At 38.3% G+C, this 21,454-nt stretch overlaps 1 protein-coding gene across 2 annotated transcripts in view; it reads left to right on the forward strand.

Moving 5' to 3' along the window:
* Positions 1-21,454, forward strand: part of PARP8 (poly(ADP-ribose) polymerase family member 8) — a 122,420-nt gene that overhangs the window by 75,356 nt on the left and 25,610 nt on the right. For both annotated transcript variants that reach the window (XM_033009025.2, XM_042804692.1), the window contains 7 exons: positions 387-447; positions 1,553-1,643; positions 4,510-4,576; positions 6,302-6,427; positions 8,553-9,117; positions 11,402-11,455; positions 11,556-11,651. In XM_033009025.2, coding sequence (XP_032864916.2) covers positions 387-447; positions 1,553-1,643; positions 4,510-4,576; positions 6,302-6,427; positions 8,553-9,117; positions 11,402-11,455; positions 11,556-11,651 — 1,060 coding nt within the window. The remainder of the gene's footprint in view (positions 1-386; positions 448-1,552; positions 1,644-4,509; positions 4,577-6,301; positions 6,428-8,552; positions 9,118-11,401; positions 11,456-11,555; positions 11,652-21,454) is intronic.

The following is a 21,454-nucleotide window of genomic DNA, read 5'->3' on the forward strand; positions in this document are numbered from 1 at the left end:
CTGAGGTTACTGACTGTTAAACTGAAATACTTTTGAAAATTAGGGTTTTCTTTTGTCATAAATAGGAGCAGCATGTGACCATTACTATTTTCTTGATTTCTTTGTGCAATAAGTGAGACAAAAATGCAGAGCAGCGATGGAGAGAGAATTCGGGGGAATCAGTAGAAAAAAAAAAGATTTAGCTTATTTAAGCAAGATCCACTGGAATAAATTTTCAGTGCAGCAGACGGTCACCCCTGGGAATACTGATCCAATCTATGTAAATGTGTATTTTATAACCATTCTGATTTTACAGACAAAATTATTCTTTATAAAATCTTCCCTGTTATAAGTACTCCTGGGCTGAGGAGTATCTTAAAGAGTTCTAATGTAATCTTTCCTTTCAGGGAATATGGAGCCATTGATGATGTAGATATTGATCTGCATATTGATGTTAGCTTTCTTGATGTAAGTAATCTAATCACAGAATTATATAATGAACATTAATACCCATGTAATTCTGCCACACATCAGACTCTCTAGACAACCACTGAGACTTCCCCTTTTCAGAGGCTTGATCTTCACAAGTGGCTGTCACATTATTGGTTGCTACTCAGTGGAAAGGTTTCCTTTTCCTTTTATGATCACAGTGTTAAAATGCTTTGTAAGCTTTTATTTACTGCATGTGTATTTTCTTTTAAACATGCTTTGTGAATGGTAAATGTTTTAACTGATGTACATTAAATTTTTTGTTTTTTTTTTGTTTTTTTTTTTTTTTTTTTTTTTTTTTTTTTTTTTTTTTTGCTATCCTAGACATTAGTTAGGTGAAAGCACTTCATAGAGTCCTGGTGGGAAGAAAACCTTGGCTGGAGCTCTCCTGTGTGCTTCTCAGCATCTGCAGCTGATTAGGGAGAGGCTTGAGTTGCAAAGGAGACACGGAACAGTGGTGCTGTCGACTGGCAGCATGGCCTCTGTAACAGCTATGCTGTCTTTAGCTCCACACTTTCTCACCTCATCTGTGCAGTAACTTCCTGTCCTCTATATAGAGAATAAAAATTACTGCTTTTAGGGACATGATTAGCTTAAGCACAGATGTCATATTCTCAGGTCAGTGCAGCAGATAATATAGTTGTTCTTGGGTTTTTCTAATTTTCAAGAAAATCTGATCATACCTTGAATTATTTTAATTGGTATTAAGTAGCAAAAGTTTCCTTTGCCTTCTGTTATGGGATGAGTTTCCTCACTGTTTTTACTTGCTCCTTTGCTTCTCAGCTTTGAAGTAGTATGTCTTGATAGGTGGGAATGTGTCTGCCTGCACTGTAGATGTAGTGTTGTGTATAAACCTCTGCTCAGTTTAAATGATCATACTCAAGGACTGGAAGCAGTCTAACACTGCTGTTAGGGGCATCAGCAGGCAATAGTTTGTCCTAAGTCTCAAGTATAAAGTGGAGTAGATACTCCACAACAGGGTAAATGAATGTATGGTGTTTGTAACAACCCTATGACTGACAAAATGCAACAGTTCCTCATGATGGCTAATGGTGTCTGTTGTTTTCTTTTTATCTTGAACTAGGAGGAGATTGCTGTGGCTTGGGATGTAATTCGCACAGAGCCTATAATAGTGCGGTTGCACTGTTCACTTACACAGTACTTAAATGGTCCAGGTTAGTCATCTGTGTATTCATGTGCCTCGTATGGTGTCTTGGTCTGAGCCATGTAGTAGGTGACAGATAATCATTCACTTTGACCCTGCATGTGCTTTGGTCTACTGCTAAGAGCAGTCCTACAGGTCTGAAGCTGTACTTTCATATATTTTCATGGCTAGGGCCCCAATAGTTACATTGGCAACTAATTTAAACTTTCACAGGGTGATTTTTGGAACTTGTTTTCCTGATGTCCTTTGAAATGCAACTGCTTCGTCTAGGAACCAGGGTTAAGGAATAAAGATCTACAGTTTCTAATATGTGATTTCCTGATGTTGGAAATCAGGCAACATCAACACAGGTGAGGTACCACTGATAAGGTGTACATACACAGACCTGTGCAGGACATTAATATGCCCTTTTTCACGCGCCTTTGAAGAATCAGGCCATGGTAATTATCCTTTCAGCTTCTGATTTCTATATGTGTGAACTCTGGGAATCTTGAGATTTGAATGAGTTGTTAAGTGAGAGTAAAAATGGTCAAACTCCTGAAGAATCAACTGGTTTTGAAGGTTTGGAAACATTTGTATGCAAGAGTCAATTTCAGATATATTTTTAGAATGGGAAGTCAGAACTAAGTTGCAGTTTGGATCGTGACTTCCCTGGCTTTAGAGACTTCCAGTACAAGCTGTCAGCTCAGACTTGTAGCTGTGGGAGAATTCTGCCTCTGGAAAATGAAGAGATATTTCCAGTCATAATATGTTTAGCAAAATCTGAGTCTTTTTTATAGGATATGTTGCCTGCTGATGCTAACTATAGGCTATATTCTGTTCATTCAAATAAGCATTTCATAGCATAAATCTTTTTTTTTTTTTGGCTTGACTTTGGTTTTTTTTTGTCTGTATTCAATTGCTTCAACCTTTTTTGTAAATATGCGGATCTTAAAATAAGTATTTGCCACGGTAGGTAGCAGTGTTAGTATTCAGAATACCTCTATCAAAATGTAATTTAAAGAATAAAAAAGTGTAGCAAATAATAGAAAATGAAGCGTGAAGTAAGAAATTATCTAGTGAAATGAGAAATAACAGGAAGATACCTTCTGCACCACTGACAAGGTTAAAACAGGAAACGTTGTTCCCAGTGCTGCAGCTGACTGACTGTGGGAGTGCCTGGGTACCAGGAAAGGCAAGAATCAGGGTCAGAGGCAAGGGCTTCACTGATACTGGTTTTATAAGCTCAGCTGCTGTTGCAGCCATGTCTCTTTATTTACCAGAAAAGGACAATGAGATCCACCATCTTTTGTGTTAATAAGACTTTCTCTGTGAATTCCTCTTCCCCCTTAAATTTTTTTTTGAGACTACTGGGTCATAACTCCATGCTACATCTTTTTCTCCTATAGTACTTCCTATTGATTGATAAAAGGAACAGAAATTCAGTATATTCCAAAGCAAAACATGGGATATTAATACTACCTTGTAGCTGTGTAATATCTTGATTTTAGTTAGTCATTCTTCTAGTTAATTGCTTATCCCATTATTGTACTTGTGGACGGTTTCTCCAACATGCCTTAGAAACCTGTTTTAGATGAGGATGAATCAGACTTTGGAGATGCTGGGTTGTCTCTTCCAGCTCTAGACCTTAGACACCAATTGTAGTCTAGATGTCAGATTTTAAGATTGCTGATCGAGTTATGATGATACTTATTGAAAATATTCCCCCCTACCATGTGTCCTAAATTTGACAAGACATTGCTACCCCTCATCAAATCATTCATCTCTTGAAAAAATAATCAATTTGTCTTTAAAAGATTAGATTATATTTGATCAATAATATTAGAAAAATAATATCTACAGGGCTTTGAACTAAATGAAATTGGATGGTCAGGTTAGATACACTGTATTTTATTTTTAAACTTAATTTATTAAAGCTAAATTACAGGATAGACTTTGACATTCTGAATAAAATCTGGCTTTCTAAATGATCAGAATAATACAGATTTTAAAGTGCTGATTTACATTTTCTAATAAAATTTGAAACAACCCCAGATTTTTTGTTTTCATTCCTTTTTTATTTTTCTGTAGTCATTACCATCTTATGTAATACGATGTATAAAGTCTATTCGTGCTTGTAATATATGTTGGCTGTTGTCCTGCCTTGAGGACCTGAGGGTCCCTCGGCAAGTGCTAGATTCCATCTGCCACTTCTATCTAGTAAATGTTATTAAAGTATTTTAGTAATACGGGGAGCTAATTTCCAGCCTTCACCCTGTACACATTCAATTTTCTGAAAGATTAATATGGATATACCCATATTAGGATGGTCTTGAGGAAAATTCAGGGTAATCCTTGGCCACTGGAATTCATATATCAGGCACTTAAGACAATTACGGTTCTTGTATTAAAATGCCCTCAGAAAGAAATCCCAGATACTAATTAATTCCATTTATTCCACTCTGGGTTTTCTTCATAGTAACAGGAACTGTAGTGTGTAAAGACTACTTACTTGGAAAAAAAATCTAAGAGATTTTGCAAAATGAATTACCAGTCCAAATACATTTAATCTGATGCTGCTCTCTAGTACTTGCATAAATATTAAAAACAAGGACGCATTTTTGTAATTCAGATCAGTGGAAAGAGATACATTTGGGAGAATTAAATTTCAAAAATACTCATTTGTAAAATTATAAATTATACTGAATGATATTCCAAAAAGGACCATCAATTTCTTAGTAGGCTTAGATGGTATGTCCACTTTCACCATTGTTTCAATTGCATTGTCTATAGTAAAGGTCCAGATAGAACAGGGTCCTTAAATATGACTTATATGGTCATGGGTTCTTGATTATTGCTCTAAGTTCATATATCAACAGTATCTCCTTTTTCCGTAGTGCCAACTGTGGATGTATTTCAGATCTCTACTAAGGAAAGATTTGGGCTGGGACATCAGCTGAAAAAGTAAGTCTAGAAAAGTGTAAAACCCTGGTTTTAGGCAAATAATACACACTTTTTAGTTCCCAGTCCACATCAGATAGGATAAAATTCACAGGTTGTCAGGTTGGTTGGATCAAAGTGTTTTGAACTTGTTTAAATAAAAAATAACAGAATTTGCCTCTTTTAAGTTTGGTTTTGACAGTTGTTGGGGAGAACCTGATTTCTGCTGCCTGCCAGGGTTTTCTGTTACTTCAGTGTCATTTAGGAAGTAAGCTACAAAAGACTGTGGTTAGGAGTGTTTAGTCTCATGTTTCTGCTTAGATGGCAAAGCCTCTGGAGCCAGAATCTTTCTGAGCATCATACACACCCTAAGGGGCCTATGATTTCATGGTGGCCTCTAGGATGTACCACAGTAATTAGGCCATCTGCGTTTTGAGGACAAGAGGGAAGAATAGTTGAAAAAATGGCAGTGTCATGTGTTCATGGTACAATTCATTTTAATACAGTTTTGCTGTGTCATCTTTTTACATATGCTTATGTATGTGTAATACAACGACAAGAATATAGGCTTTAATATCTGACCATTACAACATTAAGAATCCCTTAAGAAAAAAAAAATACTTTGCTGTTTGGTGTTTAAAGAAATTCTGTACAGCTTCTTCATAATCTTACAAATGAAGCAAGGTTATTTAAATCTCTGTGGTACATGACTTTGAAGAAAAAAAAAAAAAAGAAACACTCCCCAGACATGAACAGTCTCTTAAAACGTCTCAGTTCTTATACTGCCTCTGATTTGTGTACTGGGTAATTACTAAAGGTTCCCATAAAATGTTTTCAAGGACATAGCTGCATAATTCACAGTTGAGCAGAAGTCAGAATACCCATGAATGCCATGGCCCCTCATGTCTGTGGCAACGGGATATTAATCATAGAAGATTTCACTACATTTTCAATAAAGCCTATACCAACTTCTACTTTGACTTTATCACTCAAAGTGCCCCACTGCTAGATTAGAGTCACAGCATAATTTGTCCTGGAAGGCACTACTAGAGGTCACCTAGTGCAACCTCCTGCTCAAAGTAACACTAACTTCAGAGTTAGATTAGTTCACTCAGAGTCACAGGCAGCTAGCTGTGAAACTCCAGCCTTTGTGAGCAACCTACTGTACTTAACCACTCTTCTTGTGGATGCCTTCTTTCATAACCTTTATGGTTTTTAGTTTTCACTGCCACAATTTGTGACTACTTACTGCCTTTTGCTGTCCATCTCTGGGAAGTCTCTGGCCCTGTCTTCTCTGTAAACCCCCTCTGGGGAGTGTCATATTTGACATCCCTACCTCCATGTTTGTGCCTTAGGAGAATATGTTCCTACTTGAGCAGTGTGGATGCTGTAGCCTACCTCTGCAGTCACTGGGGAGACAGATGCCTGTAGTTGGATGGGAAGCCTTTGAATCAGTTTGTCTCTACATCTCCGTGAGAGGCATACTTCCATAAGTCTTGCAGTGATTGTTTATGCAGACTGTATTCCCCATAAGAGTTCTGTGTAAATTAGATTTATGTAGGAAAAAAAAAAAAGTGTTTTTGAGGAGCTAAGGCACCCAGTCATCAGTCTACATACATGACAGAAAAACTCAGCCTGTAGGGTGAGGACATTGCATCATGTTGCCTATGTGGTGAACAGAGAGACCCTAGTATTAGAGTATCTTTTGGCTAGTATAAGAAACTATTCTTTTCCTTCTTAAATTTGCAGAATCATGCAGACATTTGTTACGCAACAATGGAAGAACAGCAAAGAGAAATCTAATTGTACGCACAATAAGAAGGTGTCTGACAAAAAGGTGAAATCCCCTCTGCACATCTTTTCTACATTGCGCAGGTAATAGCAAGGAAAATGAGCTGCTGACACCATATCCTGTTCAAAATCCATAACAGAATTCACAAGGTGAAATGCTGACTTTTCTCCACAGTGAAGTGCTCTATTTATATCTTACCTCATGGGTTTCCAGTTCTTGCCTTGCATGACATCAGAAGTGAACTAGATACTACTGCAGCTTCTAAAACTATTTGAAGGCAGAGCTTCAGTGGCCTGCTGTCTGAAACAACCATGTTTCATCTAGAATTTGAAATAATTAATTTTAAATTACTTAACTTGCTGTATTTGTATCTTTATAGCTTGGTAACATTTGACTGTTGCTTGAATAGAATATAAATAGAATAACAATAGAATATAAATATAAGTTTTATATAACATATATATATATATAATATATATTTTAAAATGTGGTTGTCTAGCGGTTCTTTCTACTGCTGTGTGTATTTTTAATTTTTTGAAACTAGAATGGTCATTAATGAAAGACTGATTTTTAGAACTGCTGAGAATTCACCCCCTCCTCTGTTTGAATACATTAATGTTCACCACTTGTGATATGCATGGACAGAATTTCAAAGAGCAAAGGCATTAAAAACATAAGAAGTAGTTTATGAATAGTTCATTTGAATTCATTATGACTTCTGTCAGTTACTCATAAGTGTATTTAAAATCAGACTCTGATTTTACCGCTTTCAGGAATGTGACTATTTACTCTAGAATGTTTTCCTGCTTATGAAGAGTTGACAGGTCAACCCTTCTGTGAATTTGAATTGAATGCTTCTTTGAACATTCCTTCATTTTGATTAATTTTGCCATACTAAATTCCATGTATAAAAAAGAAAACAAGTACAATGATCACTCACATTGAACAAGGGAGGAATGTCAAAGATGACAAAATATTATTTGTCTTTTCAAAGTTAGAAGAGGAAGGTGGTGTTTTAAGTAGAAAGCTTACACGTTCCCTAGCATGCCACACACCATTGCCTAATGTGAGCTGTAACTTGGGGTTTGGTGTCATTCAGAAAGGGTGTACAAAAGCCAGCCCAATCTTTCTCCTCTTGATTTGGCTGCTGCTGCAGTGCCTGTCCAAAGATGGCTCAGACCAAATGCGGGGACCCACTCTCTCTGTAGAGTGCCATTCTTACCTCCTCTCTTCAGGAGGGTGGTAGTGAGCCAACTGCAGCCATGAGTCAGCAACCTCCACGTATGCATCTTCTACTGTCACCACTTGCTAACAGGGTGGGGAAACCTGCTAGTCTCTCCCCTTGGGGTTTCACTTCTTTTTTAGTCAAACCAAACCCAAAAATACTCCAAAGATTGGGGTTGCTTATAAGGTATAGAAAAACGATTCAGCATGCCTGTTAAATGTTCTTGCTTTGCAAGGACAGGCAAATTTGAATTATAGAAGTGTGGCAGTTCATATGAATGTTGTTTCATAAAAACCTTTTGTTCTTTACTTTCTTCATTCATAATTTAGGTCCCTCATATTCTTGTTTCTAGTGTTACAGAGCTAGAATTTGTCTAACACAGGAAACAAGGGCATCAAATTGTCTTCCCAAATCACCCAGATTATTATGAAGTTTTTAAAAAGAATGTTAATTTCAGCTGAATTAAATTTGATTTACTGCCTGCAAGTTTCACTGATTGTTATATCTTCCATTGGATCTGGACATAGAATTTGTTACGCTGCATCCAGAAGACAATAAATTTAATGGGATCATGCCATGATGATTACATAGGAAAGAGATTTTTGTAAGCAAAATGTGCTATAATCTCATGTGACATATGTGGGTTTTCTTTCAAAGATCGTTTCCGGAATAAATGGTTTGTTTAGAGCCACAGAGACGTTTACAAAGAGGTGTAAGGATATAGCTCTAACTTCTACCTGAGTAGATAGTTATCTTTTTGATTGATAAGCTTGTGTATAAATAGAAGTAAGATGTATATTTGGTATTGGAAAATTAGTCCTACATACAATTGCTCATTTTTTTAATGTTGAGCTACGTTTATCACTAGTGGAATACATAAAGACAGGCAACACTCAAAAAATTTTACATATGTGTGATCTTGCTTGATTTGCACAAGATTTTGATTATTCTCCAACTTTGTACTCTCCTTCTTTATGTTTAAGGTCGCCAAGTTATCCTCCACCTGGCTGTGGTAAAAATAAATCAAAACTTAAGTCAGAACAGGATGGCATCTCCAAAACTCACAAACTACTGAGGAGGACTTGCTCTAGCACAGTGAAGGCAGAGGATATGTGTGCTGCAAAATCTCACAGAACCTTTGGTCGCTCGTTGTCGAGTGACCCTAGGGCTGAACAGACAATGGCTGTTAAATCGCACAAACTATTGAACCGTTCTTGCTCTACAGCTGTCAAGCAGGAGGAGTGCATCACTCTAAAGCCCCATAAGCTGTTAAGTAGATCGTGTTCTGGGGATCCTCGATGTGAGCACAGCAGCACCTTGAAGCCCCACAAACTTTTAAGCAGGTCCTACTCCAGTAATCTTAGAATGGAAGAATTGGATGGATTGAAGAATCACAAGTTACTCAGCAAGACTTACTCCAATGCCCCTAAGTCATCCAAAATGGAGCCTTTCAAGGAGTCCACCATAGCAGAGAGCAGGAGGCTCTCTCTTACCTCAGGGCTTATTGGTATCTTAACACCATCTTCATCATCACCTTCACAAATTGCTGTGCGTAATAACTTTTTCATTCTGCTCATTTTCCTTCTATTATTTTACAAAAGTGCTGTTTTGCTTGTTATGCTAAGGCATTAATACTTAGGACATATGTTAGTAAATATATTGGATATATTGAATATATTGAAAGACAGAAGCGATGGAGTCAGCTTTTTAAGGAGTATTTAAACAACTGTGCATGCACAGATGTTTAAGTTATAAAACCAGAATTTGCTTAGCTCAAGATAGAGATTTTACATGTCACATTGAATACAGCTCAGTGTACCTGCTGGCCGTGGAAAAAGTTTGATCGTCTTCAATCATCCACTTTCTTCCTTGCATCCTTTCTTGCTATTGGAAGAAGGGAGAGTGTGCACTTCTGTGCTGCAAAATTGGCTTGGTCACACAGGTCTTCTCTCATTTCACTGCTTTGTGGGGAAAGCAACTGTCCATTGGCTTGTTTGGGTGTCAGGTCACATCTCCTGTTTTTTGTATCTGTGGTCATCATCATACTGGAAGGACTGCAGTCATGATTCAGCTCACATCTTGCGCATTTGTGTTTTGTGAAAGATTTAACCTTCAAATGCGCTGGTGTCAGCTGGAGGCCAGGAGAGGAATTAGGTCCACACTGGGCCTCTTTCTTCCCCCAGAGACATGATCAACTGGGAAAACAAAGGGTAGGACATATTTTTAAATTTAAGAAAGAGTGCTCAAAATGAATTCTTCTGCCTCTTAAAAGATGGCTTTTATACTTTAGAGGACAGATTAGGTCTGCTTGTGCTCTTTCAAGGCACCTGTCTGTTTTGTGTGTTAGATCTGGGGAGAGGCACTGAGGAGACAGTCCTCTCCACTCCTTTGACCTGGTTGTACCTGCATGTTCTCAGTGAGAAAAAGCTGATTCTCGCTTCAAATGCCACACATATATTCACAACAGTGCATTCTGAATAATGAAATTACACTGAGTGTGCTATGTTTCATGGTAAATCAATTCAATAAGCTGTGAGCTGTACTCATCAGATCTAAAAGCAGTGATATACTATCTTAAAATCATTTATATACCTGCTGTGTGGTTGGTTCCTGCAATGTGCACAGCAATATTAATTTAAGGTGAGCCAATGGACTTTTTACTTGTCACATTTTAAAGACGCGTTTTTTTCTGAAGTAGCAGAGCATGTCTTGACATAGCAAGACTTTTTTCTCATGAAGTTAATAGGAAAAGTCCCATTGATTTTGATATGATAATGAAGAACTGACTAAGTGGTTTCATTACTGATTTTACCAGCAAATAGGAAAGAAATGCAAGCCCTGCTTGGCCATCTAGTAACATTGCTAGAATGCATTTACTTTGAGGGAAAATCATCGCCTATATGATCAGGTGCAGTTTGACTCATGTTAGTGGGAGGGCATCAGCAGTCCATTTCACGTTTTACATGCAGGCACCAGATATATGGGTAGCCTGTGTAACAAACTGCAATTTGAAGTCAGTGGAATGTGGAAGTGATGAATCAGGACCCTAACTTCTCTTCAGTTCTCAGCCAAAGTATTTCAGTCATCTCATATATGTATGCAATTAGGAGTATCATTTACCAGGAGAAAAAAGGGAAAAGTTTCCCAATTGAGCAGTTAGGGAAATGGAAGCAAATAATTCTATAAAGAAAACAAATAAAAGCCGTAAATGGAGATAATTTGACTTTTCTTCAAAATCAGGGTTGACTGAGATAGATGGCAGCCTAGAGGGAATTTTGTACCTTACTGACTCCTGTAAAAGAAGTGTCTTCTAATTTATGTTGCTGTGTGTTGAAAGAAAAAGGCAGAAGGAATATGACTGGGATCTGAGCACAGAGATCTGTTAGAATGGTGCTTACAGAAGTGAGATCTTAGAAAATATAAAAGATTTTCAGCCATTCTGAAAGTTACATTAGTCTTTCAAACCTAAGCAGATAGCCCCTATTTGGATTGATGATATACAGTTAAAATTTAATGGAAGTTACCAAAAGTCAGTTTATCAGAATGAAGTGAAGGCACTGAAGCTTCCATTTGAGATTAAAGTTTTCAGGATTCTGAGATACAAAACCTCATCAGATTTAAGAACTAAAAGGAAATGCTAAAAATCTACCTCACACTCAGCAAACAGTAAAAGTATTGATTATTTGTAATGGCTAGTTTATGGAAATGAGAGATATTTTTAGATGCAAATGTTGTTTAATTAACATATTTGCACACATAAAATACAAATGTTTTACCATTTCCTTATAATTAGTCCACCAACACTGAAGTTGCCTCAACTTTTTCCTTGCAGCAAAACTATGGTGCAAAATGCATTCCAGTACGAGACCGTGGCTTTCTTGTGCAGGTAGGATGTCATATCTTAGCCATTTATGAAACACTGTGGAGCATGAGCTGACTGTTAATTATTTTTAAGCAGATGTTACTATCATTTTCATTGTTCTCAGACTATTGAATTTGCTGAGCAGCGGATACCGGTATTGAATGAGTACTGTGTAGTTTGTGATGAACCCCATGTGTTCCAGAATGGCCCTATGCTGAGGGTAAGTGGTATGCTTGCTGGGATAAACAATGCATTTTATAATGCTTTAAATAGCAGTGGACCATACAAATCTGTTACAAAACTATTGAATTATTTCAGATGCACTTCATCCTAATATCCTTTTAAGATGCAAAAATGTAATGGATATTAACTAGATTTTGCTGTAAATTTAAAAAAAAAATGTCTTGCAAGCAAGGGAGATGAAAATCAGGCTTGTATAATATCATAGAAACATAACAGGGGAATCCATTTCACCAACACTATTGTGCTACAGTAGTCAAAACTGGATAAGATAGAGGAAGTGCATTAGAGCACTTTCCTGGTCCTCTGGCATTCTTTTAACAGCTTAGGGTCACCTCTGTCCTTGAGTTCTTTTGAAGTCATGACCAGGGTATTGGGATACACTGGTGTTAATGTCTCAAGGCTGTGAAGTCCTGACCCCCTTTTGCTCATGAGCCTCAGGAATGAGCCATCATCCATAATGTGATAAAAAGATCAGTAGGAGGAGATGCTCCATGAAGTGTCTGATCTAGCAGTGACCTAGTCCAGGGGCACTGATGTGGTTCAGTATGCCCAAAGTCTGGCCAGTTAGGCAGCTCTTCCTTCCTTTCATTCTTGTATAACTGGGAACCAGGAATTTTTCATGCTGCACATTGTACACTCTCATGCTGTTGGTGAATGCATACAGTGAAAAAGGGTAAGATTGGTCATGAGAGACACACACTGCCTGCAACTACTGGATCAGCACAACTTTGTGAAAGAGTATTTTAGGAAAATAAAATTCTTACCTTTAGGACTGATCTTGCAGTTTAGAATCATTCTTGTTTCACCTGTCCTGAATCCTGTGGAAACCTGAGTAACCTTAATAGATTAAAGCCATGGGAAATCGTTTAATACCAGTGTGTGAATGGTCTGACACATGCTAATTTCTCCACAGTGTGGTGAGCAAGTACATATAAGTTGAAGCAGACATCATCTGTGATAGCTTCATTGAACTAAATTCAGGAAGATTATTGCTTACATGGTAGCAGAAGTTACCTCAGTGTCATTCCCCCTGACACTGAGTGGCACCATGGTCAGGCATTCTGACTGTGGGCAGGCAGTGCAAATAGGCTGCTAATAGGATTTGCAAAATCATCTACATATTCAGTTAACACTGCTTTAAGTCATGGTTAAAATTCTGTACTTTTGAAAATCCTATCAGGTGTTTTTTTTGCCTCACCAATCTCATACCTACCTGCTAAAAACATGGTTTTCTGCCAGATTTATGAACAACCAAACCCTGTTTAGAAGCCTCTAGAAAAGGCATTATTCCTTGTTGTTCATCTTTGAAGGTACTGCTATGCATACTACCTGTAACAGGATGAGATAAGACAAGGTGAATAATGTTTGGAGAGTGAGTAAAGTTTGGATAATACAATTATTTAAGTTACTGCTTTTTATCTGTGGTCTGTAGAACAAAGCAGACAGTAGGATTTATTCCTGTTAAATGATGAACTACCAAAACAGAACGGAATGTCATCTGCTCTAAATAAAAAAAATCTTACTTCTTACTTTCCCACTTTAGAGATTAAAAACCCTCAGAATTACTTTTCTCTGTCTTCAACTTAAAGAGCAGTCATTTTACCTGTTTGAGAGTTCATCAGTGCTTCAAAACAGAGGAAAGTGCAAACATGTTTGCCAGTAAACATATATTCATCATTGCCTTTGCAAGCAGAATAACCTAGCAAGCTTTGCAAAAATGAAAGGGTGTCATTATATAACTCAGGGAGAGGAGATAGCGGGAAAAAATCTAGCATGCTCTTTGTATGTTTGAATGATTCAATAAGCAATATAGAACCATTAATGACTTTGCAGGTCTGTAGAAGGTGAGAAAGGACCTTGGTTTGAATCGAGCATGAGCTTGCCAAAGGATCTTAAGGAAAGTCGTGCTTTGCTGTACTGAGAGCTCTGGCAGAGGCAGCCTAAAGTAGTCAATTGCACGGTTCACTTACGTGCTTCAGGTGCATGGACGTATACACATACGTACATGTATGTATAATATATATATAAAGAGAATAAATAAAGATCCAACTGAAAAAGCACTTTAATACTGCTGCACCAGCAGATCTCAGAAATACAGCAGTATATTAAGCAGAATGCAGGGGGCTTTCATTTAAGGCAAGGCGACATGCAGTCTAGCCTTATGTCACTTAATGGATCCCATGAATCCTGTATGTAGTATCCCTGGTCTTCATAAAGAGCTTTGGACTGCTTATACTTTTGATACCACAGTAACTTCACCAGATTTCATAATGATCAGAACCTTGCTACATTCTGCTTATATTTTTAGATTCTGTGTCTAGATCCCATTTTCTACAGATGTCCATATCTCAAAGGCATTACTTAGATAAACTTTATCTGTAGTTGGTTGTATCACAAGAGATGCCACAGACATCCAGACATAAATAGCTCTGGATGGTTCACCAGTCTCTTCCATTAAAGAATAGTTTTTCCACACAGATGCAGACTGGGTCATGTCTGGGTTCCTTTCTACCTTTCAGACATTTTTCCAACAACAAAGAAGGCATATGAATTTATAAAAGCATAGCAAAGTTGTTGCTTGAGAAGTTATTTTAAAATGTATTTAGATTTGGTTTTCTGGCATTTTGTGGAGTTTTACACATTTGCAAAGAAACCAGTGAGGAATTTGATTCTGTAATCCTCCAGTACATCAGCCCGACAACTTTCCTGAAGTGTTCTGTAGTTTAATTAATTGTCTTGAAATACAGTTTAAAAAATGCAACAATTGCCATCACACAATAATTACATTTTTTTAATACTGTAAACTCTTATATCTGGGTATAATTTTTTGTGCTGGTTATTAATGACACATAATTCAGACGTCTTATCCTCAGGACAGCTGAAGTTACCAAGGGAAACTGAGAGATAGTTTTTCCTTTCTCAAGATTCGCTCTACAGGCTATGTCTTTATCTTCGTTATAAAGTATCTTTAAATCAGTCTCTCAGCACAAGCTTTCTTCTCAGTATCGTGTTTATTTTTCCTAGATAACTTTTTCTAGGGGGTGTTCTGTTTTTAATATCTATTTCAATTCACTTTGCTTTCTTAAAATCTTGACATCTTTCTCATAAGATAAGAGCAACTTGATGACAGTAAGATGTGTCTTTTTCTGTAGCTTAATTTAGACACTAAATTACACTAAACATGGCAGACATACCATTGTATGGAAGATGTCTGTTGCAGAACAGCTCCATAGCACAGTTGCATTATGTTTGGCTTTGTGCTCTTACAGTGGACACCTGTCTTGCTCCAGAGCCTGCGGTGCTAATCTAATCATATTAAACATTCCCTTCTGGTTCATGGATCCTGTTGTACACAGAGTTTTTTAGGTTTAGTCACTTACTGAGGATAAATAAAGAAGCTACTGTCCTGTTTTGGCTGCGATAATTTTCTTCCTAGTAGAAGGTACAGTGCTATGGTTTGGATTTAGTATGAGAATAATGTTGATAACACACTGATGTTTTACTTGTTGATAAGTAGTGCTTATCCTAAGCTAAGGATTTTTCAGTTTCTTGTGTTCTGGCAGCGAGGAGGCGCACGAGAAGCTGGAGGGGAGCATGGCCAGGACAGCTGACCTGAACTAGCCAAAGGGATATTCCAAAGGGAAGTTCCCAAAATACAGAAGACCAGAATTACAGAGTTCCTATGTGTACTCCACAAGTGCATGTGTAAATAAATGCACATTATGTAGGTGGAGTAACTTCAAACCACTCACAAACCTAATGCTCTCATAAGGAACTGCAGCTGTATTACTGTGAACGGGAAGGACAGAGGTTCTCTGGAATGGAAGAAGGAGTCTTAGAAAAGTACTATAACACATCAGGAAACTGTAACACTCTTTTTTATGAAGGTCTATGGTGCATTGCTTCACTCCATCCACTTTTTAAAGACAACAGTAAAGTAGGCGATGCTTTCCTATAGGTATTCACACGTTTCCTGTATGAGATGAAAATGAATGTATTTTCTCACCATAGTATGTTTCCTTAGTATTTATTTCTAATTTATTTATTTCTAGCACAGTGAGATCTAATGTTTATTTACAGTGCATCCAAAGTTATAAAAGATAAATTGGATGTTTGGAGATACGCATTTATATAGAATGCCACTGAAAACCACAAATTCCCTGAAATCACTGCATGGCATGATCTGCAGTCTTTCTGCAAAGCACAGGCAAAATTCAATGAATACATGGATCCTAAGGGAAAAAAAAGTATTATTTAACCTCTTGCGTAACATAGACCATACTATTTCATGCGGTATTCCTAACAGTGATCTGAAATCTACATATTTCACTCTTCATAGAAGGATTAAGAAACAGCTTCAAATCATTATCGAGGGTTGGGACAGCAGCCTTTACATCCAAACAGCTCCGTTATCTCATGTAAAGAATCACAGTGCATCCTCCTGCAAGGCGACCTGTGCTGCACAGCTCCCAGGAGCTCCATTATCAGTCTCTTCTGAAGTAGCTCTTCACTCAGCTTTGAAAAACAGGGTTTTGTACTGAGGAGAGACGGAGAAGACAGACATGATAAACCTACTAAAAACAATAAGAGTCTGCTCATTTGAATTGTTAGTCTTGTATTACTGTATCTGAATTTATTCTCAACAGATAAGTTGTTTAGGTGAGTGAGACATGGACTATTATTTGTTTGCACTTAATGGTTAGATTTGAATTGTTTCAAAAATGTATTTTGAAATGCTTTTTTTCTAACATTTTGAAACAGTTGGTATATCATTCACATATGTGTTGTTAAAATATTTAAATAGGATATCCCGATTTATGTCCAACTGCCATATTAGACTAAATATTAGAAGTAAATTTAGGAAATTTTAATGACTTTGACAGAGCCCATTCTGAAGCACTGAGATATTCTCCCATGGGCCATGTGTCTGTCTAGTGAAAAGCCCCTGAAACTGGAGCTTGTTTCATCCACTATCTTTCACAGTCATTTGAAAATCTCCAAGGATGGAAACTCCACAAACGCTCTAGGCAACCTGTTCCAGAGCTTGATAAAGCTTTAGAGAAAGCTAATTTTGATAAAGCTAGTCTGGTATGAGAGAAATGTGATGACCTCCAAACGTATTTTCAACCATATGATTTGGTTCATCTAGCTAAAAAATTTACTTTCCAAAGTAGATATAATAGTGTACTACAGAAACTTCTGCATTATTTTGTTCTATATTAGAAGGCTATTGACTTTTTTAAAATGCCATATGAAATTCTTCCTGTTACTCTAGAACAGATAATAATATTCTAGGGAAGGACTAAGCTGCATTTTAATTATGCAACAGTTTAGCTGCTGTAATAGTAAAGAGATATCTTGTTTTAGGAATTCATCATGTACTTTTATTACAAACATTTAAATATAATCAGATCATGAGTCATTAACAAAAGTGGTTATTATATTTAAGGATCTGATAAAAAGCAGTATAATAAAAATATATCTATATATCATATTCAAAGACTGGAAAAAAACAAATGTCACTCCTCTCTTCAAGAAGAGCAAGACCCAGAGAACTATAGTCTGCACCCTCATCTTGATCCTGGAGAAGGTGATGAAGCAGCTAAGCCTGGAAACCGTTTCCAGGCACATTAAGGATAAGAAAATCACCATGAGTAGTTGACATGGCTTCACCAATGGGAAGTTATGGTTGACCAACTTGATACACTTCTATGATGAAGTGACTGGTCTGGTGGATGAGGGGAAAGCAGTGGATATTGTCTATCTGGACTTTGGTAAGGCCATTGATAGTGTCTTTCATAATATCCTCATAGACAAGCTTTTGATGCATGGGCTGGATAAGGAGATAGTAAGTAGATGGAAAACTTGCTCAATGGCTGGGACCAGAGGGTGATAATCAGTGGCAAAAATTCTAGTTGCAGGCCAGTAACTAGTGATGTACCCCATGGGTCAGTGCTGGGTCCAGTCCTGTTTAATATCTTTATTAATCATCTGGATGATGGAACAGAGTATACCCTCAGGAAGTTTGCAGATGATACGAAACTGGGAGAAGTGGGTGATATTCCAGAGCGATGGGGTACTATTCAGAGGGACCTCAATAGGCTGGGAAAATGGATTGACAGGCATCTATCTCATGCAATTCAAGGAGAAGTGCAAAGTTCTGCACCTAGGGAGGAACAACCCCAGGCACCAATATATTCTAGGGGCCACCCAGCTGGAAAGCAGCTTGACAGAAAAAGACCTGAGGAACCTGGTGGGCACCAAGTTGAACAGGAGCCAGCAGTGTGCTCTGGCAGACGGGAAGGTTAATGGTATCCTGGGCTGCATTAAACACTAGAATTGTCAGCAGGTGGAGTGGGGGTGATCCTTCCCCTTTACCCAGCAGTGGTGAGGACACATCTGGAGGGAGTACTGATTCCAGTAGAGGGTCCAGCAAAGGGCCACTAAGATGATTAAGGGACTGAAGCATCTCACATAGGTGGAATGACTGAGAGAGCTGAGACTGTTCAGCCTGGAAAAGAGAAGGCTCAGGCGGGATCTTATTAATGTCTGTAAACACATGAAGGGGGTATGCAAAGAGGACAGAGCCAGGCTCTTTTCAGTGGTGCCCAGTGACAAGACAAGAGGCAATGAGCACAAACTGAAACACAGAAGGTTCTGTAGGAACATCAGGAATCACTTTTCTACCTTCTTCACCTTTTCTGAGAGAGACTGAGCATGGGAGCAGGTTGTCCAGAGAGGTTGTAGAGCGTGCATGCATGGAGACATTCAAAAGATGTCTGGACATGGACCTGGGCAACTAGATCCAAGAACCTGCTTGAGTGAGGGTGTTGGACCACATGACCTCTGGAGATCCCTTCCAACCTCAATCATGCTGTAATTCTGTGATCATACTCAGTTTTTACATAGGATAAAGATGTGTGGCTAATGTCTGCCTTACTGTCTATGACTTCCAAATTCTTCATTTACAAATACTAAAGTCATGGGTAAACCAGCATTTTTTAATGGATTTAAAGACCTGTGAGACAATTATACAGGGAAAAAAACCTCTCAGAATATATACAATAAGATGATAAAAAAACTCTCTCTGTATCACTAATTTTTCTTTCAGTCAAGAAGTCTCTTTAGAGTGCCATCTTGTGTTGAAGCCTCAGACTGAGGCCTCTATTAGAACAAATTGGGAAATAGTAAAAAACTCAGCAAAACTAAATATTGAAGCTACTTTCTTTGAGATTTGTACTGTGGTTCAGACACCTCTGCTGTTTAAAGTTTTGCCCATAAAATATGAGTGGTAAATTAGGAATGATAAACCAGTATTTTAAATATCTGTGGTTTGTATTTAGCTGTAAAAATAAATACAGTCCAGTAATTCTGATATATCTGTTCTTATATTAGTAAGCTCACATTTTTTAAATTTTTTTCATCCCAAAGTGCTCATTTATAATTTATTCATTATGGGTGAAATCTTAGCCTTGATGAGTTCCTGTTGACTTGAAGAGGTGTTGGATTTCTCTGTCCTTTGAATATAAGATTCTTAGCCATCATTGAACACAGTAGCATCGATGTTCCAGAAACACTACATCACTTACAGTTGGGAGGTTTTTGAAATAGAATAAACGTCATTGAACCATGGAGAAAAGTGTAGCTGTCCAAGTATGTTTAGCCAGACTGGAGTTTAGGCCAGATGCTTGTGGAATTCCAGTATTCTTCTGGAATAACTCCATGTTCATTCTTATCATTACTCCACAATATAGGCTGGTTTTATCTCTTTTTATGAAAAAAACCTCTCCAGTTACAGCCACTACTTTAGTAGAATGATTTCAATCACTTTATTTTTTACCAAGAGAGTAAAATGGCTGCAGTATAGCTTTCCCTGTTGACAAGAACTTGCCAAAGTGCACCTTGCCCAGCTAGCACACACAATGCTTGTCTATTCGTCATCTATTTATATATCGGGGTGGGGGAGTGGGGGGGAAGTGTATAAGCTGTCCAAGAATGCAGAAAAAACAAAAAACAGAAAATAATATCTGGATCAGCCAAACAAAAACCAAACAGAAAAAGTGACATTTCTTCCTCAGCCTCAGTCTAGTCTCATTTTCTACAGGTTGTATCTGCTTACCACTGTGGTATCTCCCATGTCTTTCAGCACGATGTTCCATGTATCACATGAATATTATGAGATTGTTGAGAGAGCTTACCTTACAGATTTATAGTGAGATAGGGTATTAAGTAAATTATTCCTGCTCTCTGGCAGTGTGTATACCTATATATAGCTTATAGTAGCTTGTCTTCATTAAGCTTATAGTATATAATAGACAAAATAGACTCTTTCATTTGGAAAGGACCTACAACGATCATCTAGTCCAACTGACTGACCAATTCAGGGCTGACCAAAAGTTCAAGCATGTTGTTAAGGGCATTGTCCAAGTGCCTCATAAACACTAGCAGACTTGGGGCATCGACCACCTCTCTAGGAAACCTGTGCCAGTGTTTGACCACCCTCTTGGTAAGGAAATGCTTCCCGACGTCCAGTCTAAACCTCCCCTGGTGCAGCTTTGAACCATCCCCACGTGTCCTACCGAGGGGTACCAGGGGGAAGAGACCAGCACCTCCCCCTCCGCATCCCCTCCTCAGGAAGCTGTAGGGAGCAAGGAGGTCGCCCCTCAGGCTCCTTTTCTCCAAACTATTCAAGCCTAGAGCCCTTAGCTGCTCCTCACGGGACGTTCCTTCCAGCCCTTTCACCAGCTTTGTTGCCCTCCTCTGGACACATTCAAGGACCTTGGCAGCCTTCTTAAATGGTGGGGCCCAGCACCGCACACAGTGCTCCAGGTGAGGCCGCACCAACGCTGAGCACAGCGGGATAATCATCCCGGCTGGTGATGCCGTGTCTGCTGCACCCCAGGATGGGGTTTGCCCTCTTGGCTGCCAGAGCACGCTGTTGGCTCACACTGATCCTGCTGCCCATCAGCACCCCCAGACCCCTTTCTGCAAACATTTACTTTTCTTTTTGCTTTACTTTTATTTTCTTTTTGCTTTACTTTTCTTTACTTTGCTTTGCCTTTCCTTTGCTTTTCCTCTGCTTTCTTTCTCTGTATCTGTCTATCCATATTTTCATGATTATTGCTTCTCTGTTGCCTCCTCATTCTTCTGGTGACTATAATGAAGAAAAAGACAGAAGTTCCTCCTATGGAAAAACTAACAGTTACCAGAGTTGAAAGTAGGAAGCAGAACAGAGATTATAAGTTACATTTCATCCCCATGCCTGTGGCTTTCATTAGCAGAAGTGAGATGGTCACTAATGGTTTCACCTTCACCATTTGTTACATTTACTGCAAGTCAGGCTATGAGCCTTCCCTGAGATTCTCCTTTTCAATCAAGAGTTTTCAGGTGTGTCAGTCATGTTGCAGCCTCATTAGTGTCTGTGTGACAGACATCAGCATACAGGAAAGGGTGGCACATTGCTCTTCTGAGCACAGCTGCAGCAAGATAAATCAATATTGGCTATGAAAGCTTCAGCTTTTTCAAATTGAAAAAATGTCTGGAAAATATTTTAAGTAGTATATGAGTCCCGGAACCAGAATATGTCATAGTACCTAGGTGGTTTGCGTGTCTGCCATTCACTGCTGTAAGAAGTGACACTTGCATTGTAATAGCGGAAGCTCTGGTTGAGCCCTTTTTCATCACAGCAGCAGTTGGATGGGTGCTACTGTGCATGCAAAGAATGGGGGTAGCTAAACAAAAACTTTGAAAACCTCAAAAGCTCAAGAAATGCTTTCTGCT

Source organism: Tyto alba, unplaced genomic scaffold, assembly GCF_018691265.1.
Source record: "Tyto alba isolate M040663 unplaced genomic scaffold, T.alba_DEE_v4.0 Super-Scaffold_42, whole genome shotgun sequence".
NCBI lineage: Eukaryota > Metazoa > Chordata > Aves > Strigiformes > Tytonidae > Tyto > Tyto alba.